Genomic DNA, 27,907 nt, shown 5'->3' with positions numbered 1-27,907 from the left:
CGGGCGCGGGGCTGGCGCTGGCGGGAGGCGGCGGCGGCTGCTGCCCGGCGCGGTGCCCCGGCCCGGGGTGAGCATGGTGCCCTAGTGCTGGGGCTATGTCGGAGGCGGCCCGGAGCCTCCTGCAGCGCTGGGGCGCCAGCTTCAGGAAAGGCACCGACTTCGACTCCTGGGGGCAACTGGTGGAGGCGATCGACGAGTACCAGATGTGAGTTGCGGGGGCGGGCGGCTCCCGAAGCTGACCCGCCGGGCCCCGGCACGGCCACGGAGCCCCGGGCGGAGGGCTGGGGGATGAGGGGGGCAGCGGCACCAGGGCGGGGCAGGGCAAGGCGGGGGGGGCCCGCCGGGCCTAGGCCGCGGCCCCCCTCACCCCTCAGGCCCCGCCGGTGGGTCTCCCCCCCCGCCGTCGCATAAAGCGCGGGGCCGTGGGTCGGGGCGTCCCCTCAGGCGAGGAGGGGCGCGGTGGGGCGGGTGGGGAGGGTCGCCGCCCGAACCCGCCGGGAGCCGCCCCGCGGAGACCGCCGGTGGGTGGCGGGTGTTCGGCCGGGGGGTGAGGCGGCAGCCGGCCCCTCCTTCTGCGAGGGTGGCGGCCGTGGGGCCCCTCCACCCCCCCCGGGTGGGCCGTCGAGGCGGTTGGCTGGTGGAGTCCCACGGCGGTAGGCACCCGGGGTACCCCCATCCCATTGCCCTGTCCTTTGGGGAAGGGGGGGACTCGGCTGAGGCAAATGGGCTGCCTTACCACCCCCACCCCCCCGAAAAAAAACCCCAATAACCCATTGGGGTGAAAACTGGTCCATCGCACACTTGTGTTTCCCCCCTGAAAAGAGTGGGGAAGCCGATGGTGGGAGGGCAGCTGCTGGCACAGCCCCAGTCAGATTGGCTTGCACTGGGTGGGACCGCACCATCCAACGATCCCTTGGTATCAGTCAAGTATTGACACTGTTGACGGTATCCTTAGAAACACGCCTGGTAGCTTTAGTCAAATGCTCTCCCCTAGTGCTCTGGCTACCGTGAAGATGAAAGCTGCTTCCCTGTGTTCCGAGTGTTGCAGGCTAAGTTTCTTAGGGTACGTTTTCTGGAAGAAGTCCAGATGGTTTGCGCTTGTTCCCCAAGAGAAAGTCAGCTGAAGAGATGCTCTCCGGGAGATCTTCTAGCACTTTTCAGGACTATTCGAGTTATGGGCTGTAACCACACTGGCTACCAGTTCAGTTGCCAGAGTTACTAGACTGCTGGCCGCATTCGGCGTAGTCATGAGATGCTATAATCGCATCATTTCATTCACTCACCAGACAGGATGATGCCAGTTCAGTTATTTGCAGTTTGCTGATGGTCTTTAGAGCAGAGCAAGCTGTTACTACGAGCCTTGGCACAGGGATGAGAAGTTCTTTTCCAGACCTGTATCTCAGAAGAAAAAAACAATCATCAGAAAGTAAAAGAAGGTATTTTTAATAACTGCCCTTATGTGGACATCTACGAGGAGTCCAGTAGGATCCTAATGCTTTAAACTGTCTTGGAAGCCTCAGCAGCCAGTTTCATGTAATTCACTTCTTCAGAATGAAAAGTCTTCAGGCTTCTCATTCTGGGCTCACTTCATTGAGGAGTAAGGTCACTAAACATTCGCAGATGGTCCAGTTTGAGAGTCGAAGTATAAATTTTGTTCCCTTCCTCCCAAAATCACCTGTGTCTGAGGAGAACTGAGGTGATCTTCACCCTCTTGCTTTATTCTGACTTTGACACAGTGTGATACCTCTCTTTGTAAGAAAGCTCCTCTTGGGTAGGATTGTAAGCTGCTCTTGCCAGCCTTATCAGTGAGTTTCTACGGAATACAGTTGTCATCAGTAGATGAAATCTGTGGTTCCAGGAGGGAGAAGAAAGGGGAGAGAAGATCAAAGGAATACAGGGAGGTATTTCCTAGGGAGGAGCAGACCCTTTTCAGTATGCGTATCTGCTTCTTGTAGATAGAGCAGGAAAATTAATAAGGATTTCAGTGTATAGAGTAGGGGGTTTTTTTTGTGGATTTTTTTTCTTAAATCATTACTTTTAAATGCCTTTTCTATATATCCTGTGTATCATATTGGTGGGGCAGCGGGGAAGGAGTGTACATTTGGGTTCAGGCGTGTTTGTGCTGTTTGTCTTTTCTCAGCCACCATCTTTCCCCCATTTACGAAGGGGGACAACGCCACCATGTTGTGCAGTTACCGTGTCCTCTTTGGTTGTGTAGTTAAAAGCTATGGAGGCCTCAATCCTTGTGTCTTCTTAAGAGAGCTTGTTTTTAGGAAAACCAAAGAAATAATTGAGTTCTGATTTTTGTTTCTGATGCAAGCTTTGACAGTAATCTGTTTTGGTGTATGCATCTTGGTGTGTATCTTTTAACCCCCCTCCAGAGAAAACAGGGTAATGGGCACTGCAGTGGTGGTGAGAAGCTGAGTCCCTTTAACAATGCAAACTTGTGAGGTTCCAGACAGACGTGTATTGTGATGCCCTGAGTACTGCTGCTGTCCCTGGGTTTCCCCTCAACCCCCCCGTCCCCCCTCCCCCTATGCTTTTTTTTTTTAATTATTTACAGGGAATGGCAACAATTGCCCAGAGGTTTTGCTTGTTTAATGTTCTCCTTCCTCCCTGGACGGAAACCGTAACTCTTCCCATAGCTTCCCTCTCCAGCTTCCTTTCACTTTCTGCAGCTGTTTGCTTACTGCTGCTTTCTCAACCCCTTGGTGCTCCTGTCTCCCTGGTGACATGGGACAGGGGTCTCTGCTCCCTGTGTGATGCTGACAGGCACAAATGTGAGCTGATAGACTCCAGCCAGCCTGGGCCAGGCCACCCTGCACCTGGCTTCCAGCCCCAGGAGAGCCAGTGGTCATCACCTGGGGTGTCTGTTCCTATGCCTCTAGGCAACACAACTTGCCTCAAACTTGCCCCGTGGAACACACGTGGGTTTGGGCCACAGTGGGTCTTCACAGGGGGTATGGTTTGTTGTTATAAAATAAGGGGATGGGGAGAGGAAAAAAGGTCAGTGCTTAGAAAAGGGGCTGTTGGCTAGAAGGACCTTCTTACCTGTTCTCCCTTCCTGATATATGTAGTCTTTCCTGCCTAATGTAGTTGCATACTTTATCCGTCTTCTGGGGTTTTTTTTAAGTATGGCCTACCATGGTTATAGAAATCTTTGTTAAAACAAAACAAAAACTATTTGGAGCAGCAGCCTCACAGACCTTTTGGCTGGCGTGTTTTCTGGAGACAGGGGTGTGGGTGTGTTTGTGTTGTGTTCCCACTCCACAATTTTCTTTCCCCTCATCCAGATTAGCAAGGCATCTACAAAAAGAGGCACAGTCTCAGCATAACAACTCGGAATTCACAGAAGATCAAAAGGTGAGTATTGCTGTTTCCTCAGTCAAGGAGCTCGATTCGTAGATGTTGATGTCTATTATTTTTTTTTATTTCGCAGGCCAGAGCCTTATGCGAGACCCTTTTTCCTCCCTTAAGATATGCACAGAAACAGAGCCCAGCATGGCTAAAACAGTCACTGTCATTAAATGTGACAGATGCTCTGCTGTGTAATACTGAATTTCATGCGTGCTGGCCAGAGTCCTTCATAACCTGGGTGGGTTTTTTTTGGCGTGACCTTTTGATAACTTGCTTATACAACATTAGCAGAACTTACATTGTGAAGTCTGAATACAAAATGCCTTGAACTGCAGACGTGGACGGTGTGTGAGGAGGATGTTAGCTAAACATGGAACACCTGACTGGGAAGGTTCCTGGCAGAATACTCCCTAGTAGTCTCTTACAATGTTATTTGTTTATAATCTTTTAAAATATTGAAATTACTTTACTCCTTCCTCCCTCCCCTCAGTTGAAAATGCTGTTTCTTGTCTCAGCATCTTATTAATGACGTTCTGTGACAGGATTTAAGAGGAAAATGCTAGCTGAGGTCTTGTACACTCAAGCATTTTCAGCAAAACAATTTTTTTTGAGATATGAGGCCCTGCTAAATTTTCATGTCTTATATAAAGGCATGTTTTTCCTAGGAATATCAAATTAGAGAACCTCTGTATTTCTGGGTTTCCGAGTTATAAGATCACTTGTTTGAGCAATGGTGTTGCCTGAAAATTGACCTTTGCTAGCCCAGAGTCTCACCTGTGGTAATAGGGTGCTAGAGTAATGGGTTCTGTGTTTGGATGTGTTGGTCCTAAAAACAGGTCATGGCTACAGAAGTTGAACTTCATATGTTTAAAGAAACTCGTTACAAAGAAATGTACCTTTACATAGAATCTGACAGAGGTAAGCAACTGTTTCCTTGACGTGTACCGATAGGGAAAAGCAAAGAGCAGCCCTTCCATGTTCTCTTTACCTTCTGCAAAGAAGATAAGGCTCATAATTATCTTAAATTGAGTCATAATCTTGGAGAAGGATTTGGTCCACCTATCCTGAACTGAAGGCTTGGGAGCTTTGTTAATGTTGGACAGTTGTTTATTCTTTGATTGCTTCTGCTCTCTGTCCCTTACTGCTAGCTTTCTCCATCATTCATTTTATATAGTCATTTTTACTACTTGTTTCCCCTCTGTGGGTACTTTTGAAGATATCGTCACTTCATGAAGGCAAAGCTGTTAATCTCCCTTCTGGAGGCATCATCTCCTGTGAGTATGGGAACCAGAACCACACAGGGCTTTGCTTCCAGATGTTCCCTGAAACTTGTGTAAAGGACCTTGGACCAGCTTGTGGAAGTGAGTGAGGTCAGCCATGAGGAAGGGCCTGGGGGGCTCAGGAAGCAGAAATAGCTGACCTCAGATGTTAGATGCACGACTGTGATTGTCTTAAGGCCACAGTCTTCTAGAAAGAAAAACCGAGGAGTGGCTGTTTTGAATCCTTGCTGAGTGGTACCTGTTTCTAAAGCTGATATAATTTACAAAAGAGGTTGACATTTCTATCACTTGCTTTTTTTGGTGGATCAATAAGGGGATGATGCACTGAAACTTTGAGCCTGGTTATCAAATGGTGCTGCCTGTTTCATTAGCCACATACGCAGCTGAATTCCCCAACATTTTGGTGAGAGAACATTCTCTTTTCCTCCTCTACCATAAGGAATGCTAGTCACAACAGAAATAAGTGTCTTGCTATTGCTTTGAAAGAAGCACTTAAAGCTCTATACAGCAAAATCTTTTGGTCTGATGTTGAGCTCCTCGCTGTTCCGGTCTTCCCTATTTCTGCAGGAGCTCAGTATAATCTAGTGATAGTGACCAATTACTATCATCGCTAGTATCATTCACTTGTTGTGTAGGAGTAGAGTTCAGCATGCTTTTGGGTTTTCAAGCAGTTTCATTAAATAGTAGTGTATCCCCTCTCGCCACCCTTCAAAAAAAATCCACATAGCAAGCTACTTCTGCTCAGCAAAGTTCCTGCCAATGTGTCCACCAGCATGCTATTTCCTCCTGGTTCCAGAAAGTCTTTTTCCCCAATAACGTGTCTTTCTATGGTTCTGTATGTCATATAAGAGCCATCTCTTTATTCTTCTGAATGTAGAGTGTGTAAACTTCAGGGTTTGCTTATCTGATACTACTGGCCAAGGCTGTGCACAGAATTGGAGAAGGCAAGGCTGTGAAGCTAATTGTGATTTCCAGTTGCTTTATCTAGCCTCTGTCCGGTCTTTGTGTAGATTTACAGGTAGCTGTTTTCCAAGGGACCATACGTACTGCTGAGAATTACTGTGAGGTTATCACTGTTACGTACTTGGTGGGGAAGATGGATTTCAGCAGCGACTCCGGTGTACCAAGGGAAGACTACTGGCTTTAGAGCTACAGGGAAAGGACAAGGCTAGGTTCAGATCCTCAGCCCCATCTCTCTGTATAAACTTTTACCATGTTTGGGTTTATTTCATGCATCACAGGTGGTGTTACAGTGCAGATATGGCCACACCGTAATTGATGGTATGTTACTTGCTAATATAATCATACAATGTGTTAATCTAACAACGCTTGACAGATACCACCAGTTTCTTTCCTAGGCATACTGTAAGCCAGTTATCATTTATCTTATAACAAATGTATTGTTTATGGTAAGAATTCAGACTTCTAAATATTCATATCTTGCCTTTTTGCTCTTGATCTGAAGAGTCTGTTTTGAAACACTGTGAGCTACTTGACAGAACAGACTAGTCTCCAGAACTTGCTCTTTGTTCCTGGATTTTCAGCTTCTGGGGGGGTTGTACATCTACTGCTAGACATAATTCTAGAGTTTTAGTCCTTAGGGAAGGCTCTGTCTTGACTTGGATAATTGACAGTGCTGGAATCTTCATTAGTGATTGTGATTTGTTGAAGAATTTCTCTGCAGATAGATACCGTAAACAACAAATCATTGTGTTTAAATCTAGTCACCCTGAAACAACAGGGGTGCAACAATTTCATCACTGGAAGCTGCCTGTGTGGAATGTGAACAGGTACAGTTACTGGTGGGTTTACCTCAGTCTTAACGTCTGCATCCTTCTGTTCCTTATTTTACCTTCATTCTCTAAAAAATCCCACCTTCATTCATGATCAACAGCTGTGTTTTGCTACATGGATTGTTTCAGTTAGGCTTGGCCATGGTTGTCAGCTTGCCTCCGGCTATAGTTACTCTCACCCAGTTCTCTGTGCAATAAATTTGACCTTTAAAGCCCTCTTCTAACCGCAGTTGTTGCTTCTCGTGTAACTGTTTTTGTGCTAGGCTGAGTTTTTGTCAGTATTAGAAAATCATGCGCTTTTTTTATGCGATGGTAACTTGCTGAAATAAGAGCGCTGTTGAACAGCCTTCGCATGATTCATTAAACTACTGGTCTCCCAACAGCCTGGACCTCTCTGTAAAGCCAAACTCTGCTCTGGCTCTGTATTTATGCAAACATCTTTGACTGCATTACAGTTAGCACAGTCATTACTCACACCACTGCACTGAAGAAACCTTGACTATGAGATCAACTGACTTTTTCCCTGTCTAATCACGAGTTTACATAAAACTGAATCTTAACTATTTTAAACTAGCAAAGTTAATTATGGCTTCAGCCTTTCTCATGAGATGCAGAATGTTTTTTCCCTGCTGCAAAAAGGAGCCTTTGCATGGGATAGTTGCAGCTGAAAATGATAGCAGTGTTTAGCTGCATTTTTAACTTTTGGGTTGGGTGTGGTCCCTTAAAAAAATAGTTATGAATAATGCCTGCTGGGAGCTTGCCATATTTCAATAGATTCCATATAAAACCTATTCTTTACTATTTTAAGACTCCCAAACTCTCTTCAATTAATCTGTTTCTAGAACCATTATTGCCCTTCAGCCCCCAGGAGCCAGAGGAGGCACATTTTGTATAGCTGTGTGTCCTGTTAGGAGCTACCTAGTTCAGGCAGTTTTAAGAATCCACAGTTAGGAATCTGCACGGGAACGTGGGTGTTGCTGAGCCTGATGGTGAGTTGACAAAGGAGAGAGGGGTTGAGCAGCGCTTCTTCAGACCTCGTTTACAGTGTGGGCTTAATGCTCTGCGTGTGAGACCGGGAGGGGAAAATCCATGTGAAAATCTGTTTAGGTGTTCTGTTTCTGTGGTGGGGCACAGAGACTGTGTGCTGGCACCCTGCAAACTTGTAGCCCTCTTTCTGTGGGGCGGTTGGAGGAGGTTTGATCTAACGCAGAATGGGCATGCTCTTTTCTCAGCAGTCAACACCCAAACCAGTGGAACAGCTGGGTTTTTTGCAAATGTTAGAGCTGCAGTCAAACCTCAGAGATTTCCCCTCCCGTCCCTGAGGAACCTCTGGATTCCTTTCTTTTACCCATTACTTCACACCTTCCTCTTTTAAGATCCTACCTTTGCAAATGTATCTTTCCAGATGTTCTCAAATATAAAAAGGAATTCCTTTTGTTACACTGCAGCTGATTAGATGTATGTAGTGCATTCTTACCCTGGGGACCGAGAATCTCTTTCTGCAGCACTACCTGGTGTCCTTCCATCCAGCCTGAAGGTACACATAAATCCACAACACCCCATTATGGAGTGTGGATCTGAAAGTGTCAAAATTAATCCAGGACTGTACGTATCCCTTTCTTATTCAAAAATCTGTGTTTTTCCAAGCTATGTTGGAAATCCAGCTATGGATCTGTTATGTAGCAGAATTTATTTCAGGGATGCAGAAATTTGTGAACTGAACCTAGACTACAAAATGAACCTCCACAGAAATGGAGGTGTAATGTTTTTACCCTGCCATGTTCCATGCAAGCATACGGTCACATTGCTCTATACCAAAATTCCCAAGCAGTGCACCGCTGCCCATGCTGCACCCGGAGCAGAGGAGAAAACAACATGTGTCCTCTGCTAATATGCATCACTTGCTGCTTTCCTGGAAGGTGCTTAAGATAATTAAATTTTTTATAAGTCCTCTATACAATGGACAGCAATATAAACTATGAGGATGTAAAGCCTGGGCTAATGCCATGTTGTAACAGAGTCTTTAAGACAAGAGGAGGTACCACTTGGGGAGAAATGGCTTTGAGCCTGTGGTGGCAGATGATAATCAGGTCTTTGAGGCTTTCACACATGCCAGCTGTTGGCTCTGCCTTTAAGGTATCGATGTCTGATCTGCTTATGATTCAGCTCCTGAACTCTTTCAACTTTGTAGGGCGTAAGGTGAACTGAAACTGGAGCCACTTAGCTTTTGGCCCAGCCTACTGAAGCTAGTAGTGGCCCAGGAGCTGGGTGAGGAGGTGTGACATCCCTGTGCAGGAGAGCCAGGGCAGATGGCTGGGGAATGTGGCTGTGAGACCATGCCTAGTTCTTACCTGCTTCCACAAGCCTCCTGGAGCCCTAAAATGTAACCCTCCTTTAAAGGGAAGCTTTGACTTTCGACTGATACCACATAACTTGCCAGATGCCCATATTCTTGAAGTTCTTTGATGCTGGAGTTGTGCTCTAGGAAGTCTTTTCCTCCCCTTGCATCCAGCCTGGGAGGGAGCTGGTTTTATACTGCCTGATTTAGAAGGAGAGAATGAGTTACAGGTGCATACTTCAACTTTAATCTTCCTTCTGGGGGGAAAACTTACTTTGAAAATAAACTGCTTTTCTTTGTAGCATTATTGCTGCTGTTTTTCTTTGCCCTATAAATGTTCCACAGAGCATTTTGAATTATATTTGGCCATTATCTCTGCAGATAGCCTTAGTTTTTCTTTACTAAAACCTTTTAGTTCATGAACAAACTCGTGATGGTCAGGCAAGGTGAAATATCACTGTGCAGTTATGTCCACTTGATGTCAGTTATGGAAGTCTTTAACTCTTCCCTTCAGCTGGTAGTAACAGAAACAAATGTGACTGTTGCTGGAGCTTCTTATTTTGTGAGACATAAAAGCACTGTCTTCATAGGAAGACTGCTAGCAATGGGCTAGTTTGAAGCCCTTCTTTCTCTTCTACGTTTTTAAATGAGAACGAGAAATTACTTCACAGTTCTGCTCAGGGATATTTTAGGTAGCTGACAAGTTTGAATCAAAGAATCTACTTCATGCTTCACTCAGTTTCAATATCTTTAAAATTACAAAAATAGAAAGTTAGAAAAATAATCCGCCTTTATGCTTCCTCTCCCACCAAAACCCACAAAAGCAGAGCGTGTTTTTTCAGTGCTGAGATAGTGGGCTTCTGTAATTTCTGAGGAGGGCTGCCTTGGTCTGCTGAGAATGTAAACCCAATAGGGGAACTGGGGGCATGATGCCTAAAAGGGCTAATTAGAACAAAGTGTTCAAGTTCTCTGAAGGGAATACGCTGGTTGGTTTGGGTGCTTTTTTTTTCCCCTTGTTCTCACTTACGACTTCAGAGCAGTTGGGTTCATAAACAATTTATGATTTGTAGTAGGCATTATTACAGTTTCTGGTGAGTGGATGACCCCCGTCTGTGGCAATGAGCTGTGGGAGGGGATTTAAGAGGCAGATGTCTGTTTCATCTATTGCACTTTCAGAAAATCTTGCATGTGTGTAAAAAAAACTTTTGATGCTGAATGATCTGGTACTGAATAATAGATCTGAAATCTTTGCAAGAAAAAGCATTTGTTTGTACTTATATTTTAAAAAAATGTGAACATGGAAGAATACAGTTTCACTATTACATTAAGTAATTCTTTTTCTTTTTTTTTCAGAAAACCATAGCTAAAATTGCAACATGCTTGGAACTGAGAAGTGCAGCTTTACAGGTACACTTTTCTTTCCAATGTGACTTCATGCTTTTGTAATAGGTAACTATAGAGCTTTTTAAAGCTAGGTTAGTGTCTTCAGACATAGCCAAAACTTCTGACAACAGAGTGAACAAATCCTTGAACACTTAGACATGATGGCCCAGGTGGCGGTCTTAAAAACCTTTAGAGTGCTTATAGGAGCATGTGATTGGGGTTTGTACAGGAATTTAACCGCAGGTTTTGTGCCTGTGCTTCTTTGCCTCATTTTCCTCCTTCAGAACCAATTACTTTGTCTTGCTAACCTGTGTACGAGGGTGAAAACATCCCCAGAGTGATCCTTGCACTAATTCAGCCACTTCACAAATTGTATCAGAGCACGAGGAAGAATGTATGTGTAGAATAAAAGTGACTTAGCAGTCATGAAAACTGGTGGTGCTGCAGGCAAATATGTGAAAATAATGATTTAGAAGCTACTCTTTGGGCATTTTTCTGGACTGAAAGGTGCAGCAGCTCTGTGGTGCTGCCTTCACTTGTCTGAGAGGCTGGGATACAGCAACAATTTAGGCAGCATGATGGAGCTGGACTAGTGAGGAGGAGGCTGGCCAGTCTCAAGGCGGTGCAGCCTTTGAAGAATTACTTGGTTATCTCTACCTGTCTTTCTATTTTGACTTAACCTGGGGCATTTGAACAGCATTGCACTTATTCTGAGTCCCCGTGACTTTGTGGTGAGGGCAGGCATGTTGTAGGACAGCTTCGTGGGTCAGGTCAGGCTCAGAGCAACAGCAGGAGGTGCAGCAATGTCATAACCTGCCAAAGTGAAGAAATGATGTCCTGCAAGAACAGCCAACCGCTGTTGGTTCCTCAGCAGTAACTCAAGGATTTTATAACCTCGTGTGAGGGTACTAGAACTTCTCGTCCACTTCACTTTGGGGAGCATTTTACTTGCTGCAGTTCTGTTATGGTTTCTTAGCAGAGATTTAAGCAGTTAGTGAGTGTGGTCGTCTTTTCCCATTCCTGTAACAGTATGGGGATAGCTGCTTTGCTGTCCTTCTGTAGTCTTGCAGAAGGTCCCTGTGGACACTTGGGCAAAATCAAGAAAAAAAAAAAAAACCTTGAGCCTTAAAGAAATGTTGAAAATGATGGGTACTCTTAAGAGATGCCAGGGGTGCCACGACACAATACCTGGTACGCGTGAACAAAGGAAGCACCTTGTGTGCTTGCTCTAAGATAAGGTAGCTCTGTCTGAGGGGAAGATGCACACTAAATTCTAATTCTTTCTTTGTAATGTCCTAGTCCACCCAATCACAGGATGAATTTAAGCTTGAGGATCTGAAGAAGTTGGAACCAAGTAAGTAGTATCTTTGTATTTTAAGTGAGTGACGTTTATCGTTACAGTGGAAAATATGACAGCAGCGTAAATACTCACTGACCACAGTGTGGTTTGACAGTAATGCTGGCTTTAGGTGGCTCTTCCAAATATCTGTTACCACGTAGACAAAACTTGATGTGTATTAAAGAATCTAATGCAGGTAACTCCAAAATATAGTAACCCTAATGTTTCAAGTAATGTATTTGTCTCTATTCTCAAACAAGTGCTGCTAATTTTTGCACAAAATAGTAATTTAAGCTATCAGTAGTACAGTATATAATCAGCTGGAAAATTTAACCGCACATTTCTTATTTGAACTGAATTTCAGTGCTTTGTAGTCTTCCTCCTTGCAGTGTGAAATTTATTTTTTCTTCTGAAAATATTTAACTTGTGCTGATGGTAGCCAATCATCTGTCACCTACGGCCGTAATGCTACCAAACTAACGAAGTTAAGAGTCAAAGTGAGGATATGAGTCAGTCTTTGAAGGGTTTTGTGTGATGTTGTTTTTTCCCAACTGATCCTGGGTCAGTTCTTGGTGTGTCAATCCAGAAATAACTTCTTCATGTAGGAAGTACCTATTTATCTGCTGCATTTTCCTTCCTGTAACACTGGCTGCCTTATTCTTAAAGCATCCTTAGGATCAGAGCTTCCACATCTAACCAATGTTATCCTGAATGCTAACCTTTCTGCTATTCTTGGGGAACAGGAGATGTGGAAGAGCTTCTTTCATGCTGGCAAAAGCCGGTTTTATTTTGCTCCTGTCACAATTGTATCACTGGGGGGGATGTTGGGGGTAAGTGTGATGGGCAGGTGAGTGTCTCCACTTTGTGAGTAAACTGAGCAATTCTGTGCTCCTGTTCTCTAAGTAACTGGCACAGGCTTGCACAGGGAAGCTTGTTAAGGAGCAGGGTGTTGAACTGAGGTTCCTAGTGCTTCTACCAAAACATAGAGTCCAAATGCTTTTCAACTGTTCCCTGAAAATCAAAAGTGAAGGTACATTTCAAGACTGCTGGGAAGACTGTAATTCAGGACAGGGTTTAACTGCCTGTTGGAAATATTAAGTCTTTCTCAACCCGCATATTGCACGTCTGGCCTCTGCATGCTCTGGTTTGGGAGTATTTTGTATAGATACTCCTGCTGGCTGTTCACAAAGTATTTAGAATGTTGTAATCACTTAATGACTGTGGATTTTAAACTCCATTGTGCAAATGCTGTGAGTGACTGAATGGTGCAAGAGGGAGAGGAGTCATGTTTTGATTGATTAAACTGTTCTACAAATCAAAGGAAGTGACTATTGAAGGGTTCAGTCAGAATTTACGTTCTGCCAACAGGCGTAAAGCTATCCTTGAAATGCTTCCTTTTCGTAAAAGCCAAAATTTCAATTCTGGTGCAACAGTCCTGTTGTTTATCTTGCCTTCCATCAGAGAACTGATTTTATAATTTTTTAAGCTGTCAAAAAACCTGTTCAACAGTGTGAAGCATGTTGAGCCCACACTCCATACAACAAGCAAGTATATTAAAACTGAGGAAGGGTGTGTGGCCATCGGTTTTCAAAGACACTGAGTTGTTTTCCTGGGAGGAGGATGGATGCATCAACAATTGAACATTGATGTTCTTAATGCTGCTGTCTGACTTGGGTTGTTCTGGCCTCCTCTCTGAATTGTGTCTTCGTTTTGTGGCTTATAAGTATATCTTGAATAGAGTAAATCTCAATCAGGCCAACACCAGCCATTTCATAAAATGCACCGTGAAGTGTTTTAATTTGTGTTGTCAATTTTCTCTTGTGTTCCACCAGAAAAAGCTAAAAAAATCTGGGCTGGGAATGCAAATAAGTGATTCCTTTGTTAGGTCAAGCCATTCTGTTAGGGTGGAACGAAAACGGCTATTCACACAATTTGGCTTGTTTTAATTACTTTTGTGCCTGAAGCTGTCAGAGTGGCTGAGCAATTTGGTTTGGGTGTTGTTATAGCAACCAGGGCCTTTAGATTGAAACTGTTTTTTTTTTTCATCTTGTGTTGTCAAGTTCTAACTTTTCCTACTTATGCTTGCAGTTCACACTGCCTGGAAAGCAAAGCAGTTGGCTGGTTTTGTTTGTTTATAGGATTTGCCCCTGAATCTTTTGTGCTAGAATAATGCTACAGGAGGGTCCGTACATACAAATAGTTCTTTTGAGACTACACTGTGTGAAATCATTGCTAACACACTGGATATCACAGATCCGTTTCTTGTAGAAGCTTATTCCAGTGTTACAATAGACATTAAAAAAGGGTAGGCTGGAACGTCCCGTGTGTCTGTGTCGGGCTGTGATGATTCTAGGCACCAAGCGACTTAGTTTCAAACTCAGTGTATATGTATTATAAGAGAAGTAGATACTGGGTTGTTCTGGGGAGCCTGGTATCTGACTTATTTCATGTTATCTATTTAAAAAATAAATAGATTGGTACAGGTGTCATGGCTGTCCATAAAAATCTAAATGGACAGTGGTATTTGGGCCAGTGTGTACTGGTCTTTCGGTTCGTGTTGTTAATGTCTTTCTTTCAAGAGGCAGCCAACTGCTGATAAAACCAATGTGATATTGTCCAATGTCACAAAAGAAAAGGCAGTTTCTGCATGAAAGCCTACAGAACAGTGTTTTAAAAAGATTTCTGTTGGAAAGCAATATAAGTGGAGCCCGCGATGCTGGGATCTGCCCATTAGTTACACACATGGAGAGCTTTCTGTGAGTTGTGTTCTTAGCAGCCGTGTTACAGAGGGGAAGTGCTCTCTCTCCCAGAGGCGATGTGTGTTTTTAAAAACAAAACTAAAACCAAAAAGGCCCAAACCAGCCTCTTAAGGTGTGGGTGTTTTATGCAGTATTGCAAGGAAGATTCCTGTTCATTGTAACCTCGTGGGTTTTTTCTGTGATCTGGTTGTTTTTAATTAAATCAACTGCAACTTGCGCTTATGATAGATGTAAAGAGGATTTTCCTTTTCCTCAAAGGATGTTGCGTAAAGGATGTTTTATTACTTTGCTTTTTCTTAGTGACTTTGAATAAGTATTTCACCAGGCTGAGCACTGTAGATCTTATCCTAATGGTGTTTAAAGGAGCGCTTTAGTAAATCGGCACATTACAACTTTGCAAAATTATTTGTTGTCGGTGATGAGACAGAGTTTGAAGGCCTTTTAAAAGAACTTGATCTACAGCTTTCTCTGGCAAAAGGCAAGAGATTCTGGGTGGTGTTCCCAGTGTACTCCGCAGACGGGTCTGGTACCAGCGCCCCTGTGCCTGGCTGTGGCTCTGCCTCCAGGCAGGCTCAGGATTTCAGGTGCTGTGAAACCCTTTGCCTCTTTCCTGTGCTCATATCGATGGAGTATTTTGTGCCCTCTAGTGATGACTGAAATGTATTGCTAAGGTTTTTTTTCAGGGGGTGTTCATTCATGTAGCGAGAGAAATTGGTTACTGGGAAGAGAGAGGAATCTAGTGCTTACCAGCTTTTGGGAGATGGGAGGAGAGCCGCTGTAACTGCTGTTGCTTCTGTATAACGCGCCTGTGATCTGTAAGAGATCTCGCTTTGCTGAGATTTTTCTGCCTGGGGCAGTTTCACTTTCTGTCCCCAGTATGATGGGAGACTCTAAGACCTGGGGAAGTCTGAGTGGGATAAAAATCCCCTTCTTTTCCTGAACCTCAGCTGCGCTGGGAGGTGACTGTCTGCTATTAATCAGCTGCTTTTCTGTTGGGAAGTGGCTGTGATTCTTTACCACCATGTTGAAATCTGCTTTACTGATCCCTTGGAGCAGGAGTCTTTGGAGAGAGAGAGACTTGGCAGCAGTTTTGACTGTCACATCTCTGACTGAAGGCAGCTCGAAGCTTTCTATATATTTATATATTGTGTCCAGCTGGAGTCAGGCAGTACCTAACCTCTCAGGTGGTGGTACGGAAATCAGAAAAAAAATCAGAATGAGCAAAGACTGGAAAGACTTCTGGGGTTCTGTATAGTTTCCCTGGGGGATTATTTATTCATTGTAGCATTCAGATGGTGTCTGGTAAGTTAATGATGGAGCCCACGCTGAGTGATGTGGATATGAGGACAGACAGGGAAGCTTTCCTACACTGACTGAATCGTAGCCTGCAGAGGGGCCTGGCAGTGGTTCCTTAAACATAACTGGTATTTAAGTACCTCTGGGTATTTGTGTAATCTTACCATCATTTAGAAACAGTTTTGTTCTCATTCAGTGGTCCTGAGGGGAAATTTCCTGTGTTCTGAGAGGGCTTATTGCAAAGTGGGGCTCAGTGAGAGGACTCTGTTTTTCTACCTCCTCTCCCCCTGCCCGGTCTGGGATACTCATTGCCTGGTAGGAGAGTGCCTCTCCCTGCAGGCCTTCTCTTGGAAATTTTTAGGCCCTTTAGCCATCATGAAATGCTTATTTCTTTCACATGCTTGTGGAAGTTTTGCTTTTACTTGTCAATGCTTTTGGAAATAACAGCTAAAGTTGTGATTACTAAAACTTGAGTAAGTTTCCGATACAAATGGCAAAGCCATTCTCTGTTGAATGCTGGAAAGTATAGTCAGTGTCTCTGGGGCTTGATGGTCAGATGTTCCACTGTATCTCTGCTGAATTTTGCCAGTCTGCCCAGACATCTGAGGGCAGAAAAAGAAAACAAAAAGCAAACAAACAACTCCCACCACCACCAAAAAAAAACCCGGAACGCATGCATGAAGAAGTAGGAAATATCAACTAAGCTGTGTTTTCCCAGCATGCTTGGACTCCCACGGTGGCTGGCTGAAGGTGCAGCCAACATGTGTGCTGAAGTGTGTCAGTTCTGGAGAGTTCAGTCTGTTCAGAGCTGGTAGTAGTGACAGCAGCACCCTTCTTTCAGCAGCCACCATTGCTACCATCACCCTGGGACCTGTTGCTTTTTCTCATGATGCTTGTGGTTGTTGCCGTCTTTATCATCCCTAAGCGTGGTGGTGATTATGTACCGGAGTTGCGTTTGTCTGAACGTTATGGTGATGCAGCTCTGATCAGGACTGTCCTGGTGTTTAAAATATGAGAGAAGGGGGTGGGGTTTTTTGTATGATCTGATTCTTTTTTGAATATTTTATGTGTATGTGTGAAGATGCTGTGAGAATGGACATAGCTGTGCAAAAGTAGTAGAATTAATGCATGTTTATGGATATGGATTCTTATTTTTTTCCCCTCTCTGCAGTCTTAAAGAATATCCTCACTTACAATAAGGAGTTCCCCTTTGATGTTCAGCCTGTCCCGCTCAGGTAAGAGAGAGCTGGGAAGGGAGCGTAGCCTGGGACCTTGCGTATATCTGAAACACTAGAATTTCTATAGTCACCTACCTCCCGTCCTGCTGTGGGTAAACTTGTTAACAAAAGAACTTTTGAATTTTGTTTGTCTAGATACCACTAAAATCAATCGCATGCTTTTGGTAAGATCAGGACTTGGTACATCCCTACATCTCTCTGAAATTCTCAGTATTGTCTTTTGGTTTTAGACTCTGCTTTCCATCAGACTTGAGCTCCTGTAATCTCTGTCAGAGCCTATAGTACAGGTGGCTGTTAAGAAGTACGAAATGACATTAAAGCATGTTGCCTCTGCTGTATGCTCAGATGCTGATTTGTGAGTTGAAAGCCAGATGATGAATGATCTTTGGTCTCGTTCTTCTTTCTCATGTTTTACAGGAAGATTTTAGCACCCGGAGAAGAGGAACACTTGGAGTTTGAGGAAGATGATGAGGAAGGAGGAGCTGGAGCAGGGTCTCCAGACTCGTTTCCTGCTAGAGTTCCAGGTAGGGGCAGTAGCTTTGCTGTGCCAGCCTATGTAGCATGTGTAAGTTCTGTCTCTGAGGAGTCCCTTTCTCCACCTGTGATTGGAAAAGTTTGGCTGAGGAGCAACAGGCTAATGTGAGCTCTAATGCTGTACTGGAGAACCACAAAAGTGGCCAGTGGATTTTTTTTCTCAGCAAACTAGCTTATTGCAAAATGGTTTTATGGATAACTTGTAAGGGTAGTACCATCTATCTCAAATAATTAGCCTTTATTCCTTGTTCAAACTCAGTAGTTTCATTCCATGCACTTTCTTTACCATGTGAACTGTTTCAAATGTGAATTGTGGCAATGTTTCTCCTGCAGGGAGCATCACCTCCTGCTAGAGATATGAGAAGTTGTTGCTGGTTATTTTTGTGTTGCATCAGCTGGTGAGACACTGGCTTAGACTAAAAACAAGCTCTGATGGGATAAAGAGGGGGTAGCTTTGGTTTCAATAGCTTAAGTCCTTGTCCGTGTGAAAGCACTTGTAGAACTGGATATCCCTACAGATTTCAGAGAAGGTCTTCCTGTAACTTCAGCTTTTGACAATTTACTGGGTAAAGAGGTAGGATGTTCTAACAGAGGTTCTTTTGGTTTCTGGTGTAGTTTCTTTTCAGAAGCAATGGGTTTTTAGTTTCAGAGCAGATTGGCAAACTTCGTATTTCAGGAAGGAGATAACAAGTAGGGAAACAAGTACTGGAATTATGGTCGGAAGAGCTGGGGTGTTGCATTACTTATGCCTGGAGAAGCACAGCAGAGAGACTTTGAGTAGCTCTTGGGTTGGTGGTGAATCAGTAAAGCTGTGAGCATTGCCGTAGTGCCAGCAGTTACCTCTGTGTAAACCATTGGAGCTGTGTGCATATAGCGGACGTAGAAGCTGTGTGTGTGCTTAAGAAAGAGTCTAAGGTGATGGTAGACAAATTGAGTTTACAGTTAAATCATTTTCAAAGAAGAAGGGTAGCTAAACTGGAGAGAAGAGGGGGTTGGGCCATATACTTTCTTACACAATTATTCCTCAGTAAGACTATGCTTTTAAGAGGAGGTGAGAGCAACTCCTGAATTTACTGATATTTTACATTGTCATCTACTTAATAAACTGCATATCTGACTTTTCTGATTTTTTTTTTTTTGCATTAAAGTAAGCTTGGCAATAGCTGTAATAATCTAAACGCCTAACTGATGTGGTTTTGTACTGCTTGAACACAGATCTTGCTTCCCCATTGAATACAAATTAATGCCGTGTTTCATACCTGATTGGAGGTTGGTCTTTCTCTGGGTGATGAGGCTTAAACAAAAGCAGTTTGCAGCCTTCTGGGGTGAGCCTTGTAAGGACTTTCCATATTGAATTGATACAACTGTGTTGCACTCTTTTCTTCTATATGCCTTTAATCCATAGTGCATAACTGTATTGTTTAACTGACCATGGTCTTGTCTTCTCCATGCATGGCTTCGTCGTTATCATATTGCACCATTCATCTAACCCAGGAGCCAATGAAGGTATGATAACCTTTTGGTATATACGCTTATTTCTTTGATCATATTCATGTAGCTCTGATGTTCTTCATTCAGCTCTTAGTTCCAACCATTGAAATACAATTTTTGGTAACAGTCATAGTATTAGGCATCTATGTGTTGATCTTTGTTTGCTTTCAGTACTAGGGAAAGGGACGGTTGTATTTGGTGATATGCCTTACATAGCTCTCCGTATGTCCTACTGTGCTAGTAAAGACATTTTATAGGAAATCCTACACAAAGAGTGCTTCTGTAGTTAGACTTCTGTGCTGTATGGAGCTGAACTGATCAACGCTCGCTGCCTCTGACATCAAAGCTTTCCTGCCTTTCTTCTGGTCATATGCTTCTTTATTCCAGTGCTGTGCTCGGAATGGATTCTTCTACGAACCCTTTCCATTTGTGAACCCAGCAGGAGACTTGTCACTTTTCCCCCTTTCTTTGAATGAAGGCTGATGGCCCCGAGCTGTGCTGGCAGAGCGGCAGCACAATGCCAGCCCTAGTAAAGCTGTAACATAGAGAGGTTCTGGCTACAGAAGTTCAGTGAAAGACCTGCTTGGGTGGTTGTGGCTCCCAGGCAGAAAGGAGACCCTGTTCCTTGGACACCATCTCTCATGCAGTTTTCTTACCTGCTGGAAGTGACTTTTCTGTTCATTGCAACTCTGCAATTTCACACATTCTGGAAAGCATTTTACAAGAACAGAATAATTGTTCTTAAGCCACTATTTGTAATAAATGCCAGTCTGGTGCATCTTTCTGGTGATTTTTCTGTCAAATATCCCATCACTTAATTCTTTTGGGTGATGGATAGGACAACTGAAGGTTACAGTTGCTCTTGGGGGACATACTGCTTCTAGGAAACAACTGAAAGATGGCAGAGCAAAGGTTTGCTTCTGCCCTCATTTAGACTGAAATAAGAGCTCTGTCTTTGAACGTTTGTTCAAGAGAGACAGCAAGATGAACCAGAGCGTGTGTGCTGTTCTGCAGAAGTGGGTACTCTCTAAGAAGTTTGCTTTTTTAACATTTAACATACTATAGTCAGAAGCCTGTCCTGTTACCTCAGAATGGTGCGTGGAATTCTGCTGTGGTATGTTGTGAAGTGTTGGCAGATGTGATCCCTTGGAGGTCCTGAGTCTGCCAGCAGCCAAGGCAGGGCGTAATGTAATGTACTATATCATAGATGTGAATTCCAGTCCTGCTGGTGATCCTTAGAGAGGGACTGGGTGTGGGAGTACTCATGCAATCTCACTGAAGCTGTGACTCTAATTCTCCGAGCAGAATCATGGTCCCCTCTTGCAGAGCCAGTCTCTCTAATAGGACAAAACCTCCCTGGTTCTTTGGCTCCTCGAGCAGATCAAGAGGGGGAAAACATGTCAAGGAAAACCTGTATTGCACTTGCCAAAGGAAACTATTACTTTGTTTAGATCTCAAGCCTTGGGATAACTTTTTTTTTAATTAAAAAACAAAAACTTTTAAATCAAAATTGCTCATCAGTCTAAGCATTTTCTGTCTTGGTGCTTATTCATCTAACACTGGAGAGAAGCTTGAAGCCTGTGGGTTTTTGCTAAAATCAGCATGAAGAAACCTACTCTGTTGTTGATGAGTCTCGTGGCTTTCAGTGAGTTTGGAGAGTTTGGGTTTCTTGCCAGCTGCACTGTCTTCCTCAGCACTGTGAGGATTCATTTTTGCTGACCGCAAAGTTTTGATGTTAAACGTTCATGATGCAGAGCTGAGAACTCCTTCCTTAAGGCAGAAGGGAACTTGGGGAATGCAAATACTATTGGTTTGATTGGTGGTTTCTTACTTTAAGTAAAGGCAAACAGAACTTAGATCATTAAGAATCTCTCTTTTGGTTCCTTTACGTCCAGTGGGATTTGCAACAATGCTGTTTTCATCCTTATTCTCTCAGTCTAAATGTTCAGCTTGAAGCCAAGTCATGTTCAATGGGGTGGGACTCCTGATTAAGCGTCTGAACTTCCTGCAACTGCAGACTGGATCCAGCCTCCCAAATTTAATCCTTAAAAATGATAGAAAGTGAGTTCCATGAATGAGTTATTCTGCAGGAGAGCAAGAAAGAACACTTTAAACAAAGCTCCTCTCTATTCTTATGGCATTAGAGTTTTTTATTAATTCATTTGATTTGAGGCAGTCCTGGGGTTTTTTGGTGTGGGCTTTGAAGTCTGGCAAATGATGTCGTGTGCGTGCTATTGGGATATGAATTCTTGGGCTTTGAACCCCCCTAAGGAAAACAGAGGTGATGTGATAAGCGAGGCCTCTGCTGTAAGATGACACAAAGGGTTAATCATATGCTTTCCTCTTTCCAGGTACTTTATTACCCAGATTGCCATCTGAACCCGGGATGACATTACTCACCATCAACATAGAGAAAATTGGTCTGAAAGATGCTGGGCAGTGCATTGATCCTTACATCACAGTCAGTGTGAAGGGTAAGGATTTCTGTTCCTGGACACTGATTTCTAGTTTGGAGAGAGTGCATTTTCTGAAAGCGCTATTGATTTTTCAACCTGATGGGAAAAATACTTGTTGGTACTTGCATTTTCTGTTGTGGACTTAGAGCTTCTGCTTTAATCAAGGGTGGGAAAATTCTGTATTTGAGAGAGAATGGGAGGTGAATCACTGAACTATGGATCTGTTTGGGCTGCTCCTACTCCCGAACACATATTGGTCTCTGGGCTTTCTGGAGACGGTGAACCACAGCCCGCTGACCCCATTCTTGCCCTGTTATTAAACTCATTTTTTAGTAAAACAAAGATCTTACCAAGGCTTAAGGTTTGGAGGAATGGGTATGAAGCTGGGAAGCAAAGCTTGCAAGTGAAATAAAATATGAAATGTGTTTTAACCTTGGCAGTGAAATATTTCAGCTAAAGCCTGGGGGGCTATCAGCCTGCCCCTCTGAGAGCCTCCATGAATCTGGAAGAACCTCTCTCTGTCAGTCTGAGATAGGCAACATGAGGACTTCTTACTGTTTCTGATGACAACATGGTTGATGTCTTTTGGTTGAATCTGAGATTTTTCGTATTCAGACTCTTCCTAGTGGGAGCATCTGCCTCTTCCCCATTTTGCATTTCTTAGCAGGAGGCCCCTGTGGTCAGAATTGCTTACCCTTAATCTGCCCTCAGGACTTCTGCTTATCTTTACCGTCTTTTGAGGTATATGATTTTTCCGGTTTATCATACAAAAATTTGTAGCTGAGCCAACAGCCTGTAGTTACTTTCAGTTGTGATAGCGACCTTGTGTGTGTCCTCTCTAGATGTGCTATTGGATACCAAACACGGGGATAAAATACGTGTTAGATGTGTGATGTGTGATCGGGTGCTGCCTCCCCCAGAAGGTGCTTTGGCAGAAGTAAGGGTCATGGTATTGAATGTCACTTCAATCCCGGTGATGTTCTCAAGTGTTACCTGCCAAAATACATAGACAGAAAGCTTTAGCTTATCGCGCTTCCTGTGATGATTTTTTTCGGCGGTGAAACCTTCCACTTCTCTCTGGACCTTGGAGGAATTCCCCTGGTTGGGGTGGGAGCAGGGTTTCTTTGTTTATGGTGTCGTCTTGGGTTTGCATCATTGTTTTTAGATCATATAACTATTCTTTGGGCTCCACTGCTCTAGCCATTTGTGGATCTTTCTTTGCCTCTCGTATGCCGGAAAGCTGAGGAACGGGTGCTGTCAGTGGTGGGGCTGGCTGGCTGTGGGTTTAATCAGGTTTCACTCTTTCATGCCGAGTTTCTCTGGGCCAACAGGAAAATGCCAGCCCTAACAGGGTTCTGACATCAGATTCTGGAAGTTATCAGACCTTGTAAAGCAAACATCGGTTGTTCCTTGCCACCAAAATGTTTGTCTGTCTTAACTTATTACATATTGTTAAAGCTTTTGTTTGCCTTCCGAGCGAGGTCTTAGTTCCTTTCTGGAGCCAGGGGAGACTGTACGTTGCTAGATTTACTTTCCCCACAAGTCTTTCTGTTACCATGTGGCTCTCTATTTGCAAGCTCCTATAAATAGTGGCTGCCAAGTAAAGGTGTAGAAAATAAGACCAAAAAGGAGGGAGGGAGTACTGTCACCTAGTCTGCTAATGGTGACTTTTTCTACTTTATTTCTCGAGATTTTTGTGTAGAAAAGTAACTCTGAAAAGTCATTTTGTCCCTATTAGGAATCTGAAGACCCTTAGTAGCCATTTTCCTTGGTTTTATACCAGGCTGCTCTTCTGCAGGTTTGAAGAGAGGTTTGTTCCTGATGCAACATTGGTTGCAGAGGGAATGGAATCCTTTGCTGGCAGCAGAAAGAAATAAGCTCTTAAAAGTAAAAAGAAGGATAATTCCAAATTTTCACCTTAAATATTGTTGGAACTTTACTTGCTTTCATGTTGCAATCACAAAGAAAAAAATTCCCTGACTCTGAAGGGGCACGGTTGCCTTTTTTTTTTTTTTTTTTTTTTTTTTTTTTTTTTTTTTTTTAAGTTTAGGGGGAAAATCCAGGTTGCATTTCCTTTTTGTTGCAGTATTAGAGATGATTCATAAAACTCTTAAAGCAGGACCTTAAAGTCCGAGAAGCTCCTACCATTCTCATGCTGTTTCTTCCCTGCAGATTTGAATGGGATAGATCTGACTCCTGTGCAGGACACTCCGGTGGCTTTGAGGAAGGAGGACACGTATGTCCATTTTAATGTGGACATCGAGATTCAGAAACACATTGAAAAACTAACAAAAGGTACGTGGTGTCAGAGACCCGGAGTGGGCTCCGCGGGCTCTGAGGGTGTGGACACCAGGCTGCTCCTGATCCACTGCTGCAGATGGGGATAAAAATAGACCTTTGCATCCTCTCTCTTTCCAATCGGTCGTTGTGATGGCTCACAGACAAGGGAGGAACGAAAAGAGATAAAAATGCAGCACTCGGCTCTACTACACGGGTGCTGAGCTGCCTTGTCACCTTCTCGGTCACTGGACAAGCTGTCACCTGGCTGTGAGCGATTGAGTGAGGAGTACAAGCTCCTGTGAGTGTGGTGGGCATGGTAAAGAGCACAGTATAGCTTTTGAGTCATTAACAGAAGTGATGGGGATAATTCCCTCCAATGTATGTAGAGCATCTTGATGGCAGATACGTTTTCAGATAATTATTGGCCGCAATTGCTAACTTTTCTATTAAACCATTTTCCACTCTAGGTGCAGCTATTTTCTTTGAATTCAAACACTACAAGCCTAAGAAGAGGTTTACGAGCACCAAGTGCTTCGCTTTCATGGAGATGGATGAAATTAAACCTGGGGCAATTGTTATAGAACTGTAAGTGACTTGCAATAACAGATGCCAATGGCAGAGGAACTGAAGGAGACTTCAGTTACAATATGTGGCTTGTTGCATCGAGGAAGGTTCCTTGGACTCGTTAGATTGACTTCCATGAGGAATATTCTATTTTTAGTAAAGAAGGGAAGATAAAATGCTTTTAGGCAAATAAAATGGCTAGAGTCCCTTCTCAAAAACTAGGCTATTTCCAAATAAAATGCTGGTGTTTGTAACTAAATTTTGTATGAAGTTAATAAATTCTGTATGGGAGATTTTAATTTTGAGCTTGAGTGTCAGATCAGCTATATTTAAGGAAAAAAAAAAAATCAGCTCACACAATCTTTTGGCACCGAACTTACGTAAAGGAAACCTGATTTGAGCCGTGGGATGCTGATTTGCAATTGAATTTTGTGAGTATTTCAAAGCATTGTTGGATGGTTGTGTGTTTTGCCCTGTTCTAAGCATGCAAAGAAGTGATTAGCCCGTCACGATGCGCATCCTGACCTCGCTGTGTGCCTGAAGGGCCTGAGTGAGGTTCTCGAGGGTTTGGTTGGTTTTTTTTTTGTTTTTTTTTTCAGCAAGAGGGTGCACCTTACAATTCTGGGTGTCTGTGGGAAGTGCTTTGTCTGTGCTGGCGGGAGAACTGCCGAGGTACTCACTGATACTGCGTCTCCTGCCATCCTGAGTATTATACTGGGAATTCTCCTTACAAAAACCTTACATTCATTTAAAAATTGAAATCCGTCTTTTGTTAAAATAATAATCCAGAGAAAATATCGGTTTGAGTTTCTTCCTGTAAAACCTGCTCACTGTTGTTGCTTCCAGTAAGTCTTGTCAGGTGTATTTAAAAGATGAGGGTAATAAGATGTGTACAGGCCAAGCTTTCTAGTACGCTTTCACCTTCCTGCCCAGCCATTAGCCTTTGGATTAACTTACTTTCTTGTGGTTCCAGGTACAAAAAACCCACTGATTTTAAAAGGAAGAAACTGCAACTGTTGACCAAGAAACCACTCTACCTTCACCTCCATCAGACATTGCACAAGGACTGACCCCAGTTGTGACTCCTGAGAACTGAACCGCTGTCCCGATAGCTGTGTGTAGTGGCCTCGGCGGGGCAGGAGACGGGTCAGAGGGGACCATCGCAGGCTGCACAGCGCTACTTGGGGGTCAGAGCCCAGCCTACCCTTCCACGGCGAGACTGCTTTCAGTACCTTCCCGATCCAGGTTTTTCCGAGAGCCCTGAGATTCATTGACTGCTTTTCCTAATTTTGCTGTTCATCACTTTTTCTCTTAAGCGTTATCCTTTTGCCTCCAGCTCCACCCAAGGATGGAGAGTGCCCCTTTGCCAAACCTGTAGCAATAAAGACGTGGCAGCCTACTCACTGGTCAGACGCTGTGCTGCTGGAGTTCCTCTCACCTGCATTTCCCAGTCCTCTGTAGCGGGTGGGCGGCAGAGGAGGTGGGGCGGGAAGGAGCCTTGAGGTACTGCAAGTGATTTAAAGTGAGGGAGAGGAGGGTGGTGGGGACAGTGGGGTGGCCGCAGGAGAGCTCTTTAGTCAGGTGTTCTGCTTTGGTGGGGCAGGAGAAGGACAACTGCAGATGAGAACACTGAACAGAATTTTATCAGCCTCCCCTGATCCACTCCTACCCAGTTTTGGATACAGTACGCTCCCTAATAGAGCTAATTTTTCTCTCTATTGTCGCAGAGTGATTTGCAGAGGCGGGTGAGGGACAGAGGGGCGCTTTCTCCAGAGCTTTGTGTCACCGTTTCAGTGACAGCAGGACAGGCCCCTCAGTGTCCAAGTGTCAATGTTCCAGAGCTTTAGGTGAAGCTGATCTGAGTAGCAGGTTGACCCACTTCTTACATGAAACTGCTGTTCTTATGGAAACTGGTTGTATGCAGTTTTCTGCGTATTTTGTGCGAGTCTGGAAACTTACTCTAAAAAAATTACCTTTTTGTGTAAGTAGATAGGATTATCATTTATTTTCTATATTTTTGGTGTGTAATAAGCTGCAGGACATTGGCTTATTTTGACACACTTGCATTCACTTTGTGACCTAATAAAGGGACAGAAGTAGAACCCAGTCAAATCTGTCCTATATTTGCGTGGATATTTAATACAGTACTTTAAGGTTTGATATACTTCTTGCATCTCTAACTAGTGCCTAAATACTCTGCTACGCTCACGGAAGACCCAGCTCCCAAAATAGTGACAAATAGTACGTTTATTTTAAACCATCCGGGTGCAGACACGTCACCAATTCTTCTTTGTCATGTAACCCCAAGATGCTATATTATGCTTTAATGGGAAGTTACTTTTCCTTGTGATGTTTGTTTGTTTTGGGATAAAAAGCTATTTTTGAATGTCCTAATCTTCTTGCCTCCCCTCTTTTCTGGTATAACTGGGGCTGACATTATTTAGGTGTTATGACAAAAGGTCAGCAACACTTCCTCAAATTCCACTACTGGTTGGAGGGGGTGAAAAAAGTAAGTGCAATTGAATTTTCCTGTTTACGGGTCTTTACAATACCCCAATGGTGATACATTTAATATCAAGCCCTGAAAAGATATCCCCTACAAGTTACAAAGTACCTCCGAATGCAGCATTCTGGGTACCTGACAAAAGGGGGATACATGTGTTCTTAAAAAGTAAATAAAACTCCTCCTCTCACCTCTGCAAAAGGCTGGAGCGAGGCATCAGTGGATGGCTGCAGGTGCAGCTGGGCTGGGGCAGTAGCTGGTACCTGCCCATGCTCCCTGCCTGGCTCAGGGCTCTGTCTCGCCTCCTGAGACTCGCTTGGTGAGGGATGGCTCTGTCCCAGCTCCACCGTGGCTCTGCGTCCCCTGGGGTGGCTCCTGCTGCTCCCACAGGGCCGCTGCACCCTGCTTTAGGTGGCTAAGGCTCCCTGGGGTGGGCAAGGGAGGAGACATAAAGCTCGGTGGTGGGGAAGGAGAGACTCCCACCGCAGATGTTTATCAATGTGTCATTAAGCCACTACGCAAATCCAGCCCGTGGTTCCAGCTGCTTACCTTGACGTGTCCCCGGCTTGTAGATGTCTGTGTAACTCCAGTTATATGCAGTGTCAACTTGGAAGTATTTTCTTTTGTTAAATACACAAGTAGAGCTTTGTATTTAACTAATTGTGAATTAACGTCTGTAGAGTGTGAAATACCATTTTTAAAGTTACTTCTGTCCTTTGCGTTTTTTTCTGTGAACTGTCTTTGGCTGCCAGGACTGCTGCCCCCAGCACAAGCTCCTGTATTGTTTTATGCCTTAGTGATGTTCTGTCTCGTCTTTCACCTTAAATCTACAGCTTAATACTTGTACTGTAAGAGTGTAACGCCTAGATGGCACCTTTAATGGCTGCTTGTACTCCAGCAGTAAAGCTCTAATGGCCTTCCAGGAGGGTTTTTTATTATTATTAGTTGTTTTCTCTTCCTTTTTTTCCTCCTTAAGGCTTACTTTTGTACAGAGCACTTTTGAAGAACGTTAGCGTGTAGATAAGTGCATGCCCTGCTGCGCCAGATACTGCATACTCATCCTTAACACCTACACTCGGGCTGTGTTTTTAAAGCAGTTCTGTGCCTGCAAACTGATCCAAAGCAATACAGGTCCATGTGGTTTATGCAAACCCACTCTGCTTTATGGAAAACTTTTTTTTTCTTTTTAATGTAAGTGAAAAAGACTATAAAAAATACAGCTCTACTCTGCCAAAGAAGCAGAATTGGTCTTAAATACGGAGTAAGATGAAACCTCAGCTCTCAAACCTTGCTTAA

At 43.8% G+C, this 27,907-nt stretch overlaps 1 protein-coding gene across 1 annotated transcript; it reads left to right on the top strand.

The window, feature by feature from the left end:
• Position 1: 1 nt before the first annotated feature.
• AIDA (axin interactor, dorsalization associated) lies at positions 2 to 27,545 on the top strand. The gene is made up of 10 exons (XM_074168328.1): positions 2 to 205; positions 3,294 to 3,363; positions 10,122 to 10,175; positions 11,451 to 11,505; positions 16,717 to 16,780; positions 17,201 to 17,307; positions 21,160 to 21,282; positions 23,437 to 23,559; positions 24,012 to 24,129; positions 25,082 to 27,545. Exons 1-10 carry the CDS (start codon positions 96 to 98, stop codon positions 25,176 to 25,178), a joined length of 921 nt encoding a protein of 306 aa, XP_074024429.1. The 5' UTR covers positions 2 to 95; the 3' UTR covers positions 25,179 to 27,545.
• Positions 27,546 to 27,907: the final 362 nt, after the last annotated feature.

The sequence above is a fragment of the Numenius arquata genome, chromosome 2, assembly GCF_964106895.1.
Source record: "Numenius arquata chromosome 2, bNumArq3.hap1.1, whole genome shotgun sequence".
Taxonomy (NCBI): domain Eukaryota; kingdom Metazoa; phylum Chordata; class Aves; order Charadriiformes; family Scolopacidae; genus Numenius; species Numenius arquata.
Note: the sequence above shows the minus strand (reverse complement) of the source record. Positions and strands in the feature narration are given on the sequence as shown.